This window comes from Chionomys nivalis, chromosome X, assembly GCF_950005125.1.
Source record: "Chionomys nivalis chromosome X, mChiNiv1.1, whole genome shotgun sequence".
NCBI classification, from domain to species: domain Eukaryota; kingdom Metazoa; phylum Chordata; class Mammalia; order Rodentia; family Cricetidae; genus Chionomys; species Chionomys nivalis.
The window spans coordinates 60,390,550-60,392,947 of record NC_080112.1 but is presented as its reverse complement, the minus strand read 5'-3'; the positions used below and the strand labels follow the sequence as shown (position 1 = coordinate 60,392,947).

The window sequence follows — 2,398 nt, the reverse complement described above, 5'->3', positions numbered from 1 at the left end:
GCGGAAGTAGAAGGCCTTAACTTCCGCTCGGCTGTTTTGCCGCCTGCCGCGCTTTGCCAGAGACGGTACTACAGGGCCTTGGTCTGAGACTACGCGTCGCTGTTACTCAAGTGAGAATCTTTCAGGGTGATGGCTTGGGTGATGAGTTAAAACTGTGACAGCCCACTATAGATTCCTAAATTCACAACCCACCCTGGCCGTGCAAAGGCCTGATCCCAGCACTATTCCCCAGTGTTCTTGGCTATGGCCGTTAGGGTCTGTTGTCATTAATGGTCCTCATTCTTCTCAAGGAGTAAAAGTCTAGATGAGAGGTTGTGGGGTTTACAGGAAAAGAGGGAAGTCGGGATGTGAAAATTGGAGAGTCTCCATGCTGTGTGTGGGTCTGAATAAAGAATAGTTCCCCTATATGGCATCGGAGGGTTGAGCTGGCCAAGATGCTACCCTTCTTTGTCATTTAGAGAACAAGGTGGGATTTCAGGGAAACTGTTCCAAGGAAGGAGACAGTGGGTGGGGTTTGCAGAAGTTCAGACCTTATTTGGTGTCCTCTGGGTAGTGTCAGACATCTTAGGTAAGGCTTGTCTTAATTTCCTCTGTGTGTTACTGTTGAAGATTGCAGTACTAACTTCAGACCAACAGAGTAAAATGGGGATTCAAACATAGTTAGAAATGAACAGGAGTTTTTAAGGGGATTAAATTGGGGCCCTAAAGGAAGCCCTTTGCTCACCCTAGGAAGTTAGAATTTCGGTTGTCAAGCAGTAAACTAACAAACTCCAATTCTCTCCACAGATTTCTCGGGAAGTAAATTCAACAAGGGGTAGAAAGAGGTTTGAATCCAGAAAGGTACCCTGAGAAAAGCAGCAGAGGGGGCCCTCCTTAAAGGGAAATTTCTCTCCACCTAGTAATGTTTACATAGTGTCTTTCTCTCTCACCCCCCCCCCTCCAAGATTCTTTCCAGAACTCCTGCCTGCCTACCCAGAGCATCATGCCTAGGGGCAACAAGAGCAAGAGCCGCTCCAGAGCCAAAAGGCAGCAGACTCGGGGAGAGAGGCAGAATCTCCAGGGTGCTCAGCCGGCTGAAGAGGAGGAAGCAACACCCCCTACTCTTGGCCAGAGAGATGCCCCCAGCTCCCCTGATGTCAGTACTCCTCAAGAGTCCCAGGAGGCCCTGTCCCATGGCTCTCAGGAGTTAGATGTGTCCCAATCAGTTTCCAATGTTGGTGGTGCTGAGGGTTCTGTTGCAGGTTTTGATGCCAGGCGTCCAAATGTCTGCATTATAGCAGAAGCCATCCAGTCTGCACGCAGAGATCCTATTGCCAGGAAGGCCAGCAAGGTACTTCATTACTTCCTGGAGAAGTACCAGAAGGATGAGCAACCTAAGGAGGAAGAGATGCTGAAGCTGATCAGCAGGAAGTACAAGGTGCATTTCCCCTCCATCCTGCAGAAAGCCACCTATCAGCTGGAGGTGGTCTATGGTCTGGAGTTGAAGGTTGACCCACATAACTCTCAGTCCTATGTTCTTGTTAGCAAGTTACCCATCCCGCGTAGGGCAAGTCAGGATGGCAGGAAAGAGTTACCAAAGACAGGTCTCACACTGACCCTCCTGGGTATGATTATGATGAAAGGCGGCCGTGCCACAGAGGAAGAGGTCTGGGAATTCCTCCAAATGCAGGGGCTGTATCCTGGGAGGAGGCACTTAATCTTTGGGGAGCCCCGTAAGTTCATCACCATAGAACTAGTTGAGCAAAATTATGTGGAGTACCGCCGGGTGCTTGGTAGTGATCCCCCACGCTATGAGTTCCTGTGGGGTCCCAGGGCCCGCAATGAAGCCACCAGGACAAAAGTCCTGGATGTTTTAAATAAGATAAGAAATGTCATGCCTGGTTTCTACCCTCAACAGTATGAGGAGGCTCTGAGTAACCATGCTGAGAGAGCAGCGAGGAGAGGTGAGGCTTCTCATTACCATCATGCCAGAATTCCCTCCCATACCCAAGCTAGCAGTTCCTCCCACACTTAGCTGTCCCTTAAGTATAGCTGTTACTGTGCTGTGAAGGACAGCCAGTCTTCTGAGTAGTGGGGAGTTTATGAGTTGGAAGAACAGCACTAAGAATATGCATAGGAAAAGTAGAAGTATCTTTCTTTGTTACGTTGTTAGTATTCTTGCAACTGAAGATTAATTTGTTTCATAAATGCTTCTTAACCTTATGTCTGCCACATTTATTGTGCTTTGTCAAGTTTAATAGTAAGATCTTTGGGGTTTTAAACTCTTTGGAAATTCTTCACAGATTTCTTCTAAGTGTAAAAAAACATGGCATGGGAAAGAGTTTCACAGAATGTGGTGTGCAACAATTGGTGAAACAAAGTAAAGGGGTCAATTCATCCATGTCTCTATTGGGTTTGC

General features: G+C 47.7%; 1 protein-coding gene across 1 annotated transcript; it reads left to right on the top strand.

Moving 5' to 3' along the window:
• Positions 1-982: 982 nt before the first annotated feature.
• Positions 983-2,014, top strand: LOC130868419 (melanoma-associated antigen B17-like). Its single transcript, XM_057760647.1, has one exon. The coding sequence runs from the start codon at positions 983-985 to the stop codon at positions 2,012-2,014; it is 1,032 nt and encodes a 343-aa protein (XP_057616630.1).
• Positions 2,015-2,398: the final 384 nt, after the last annotated feature.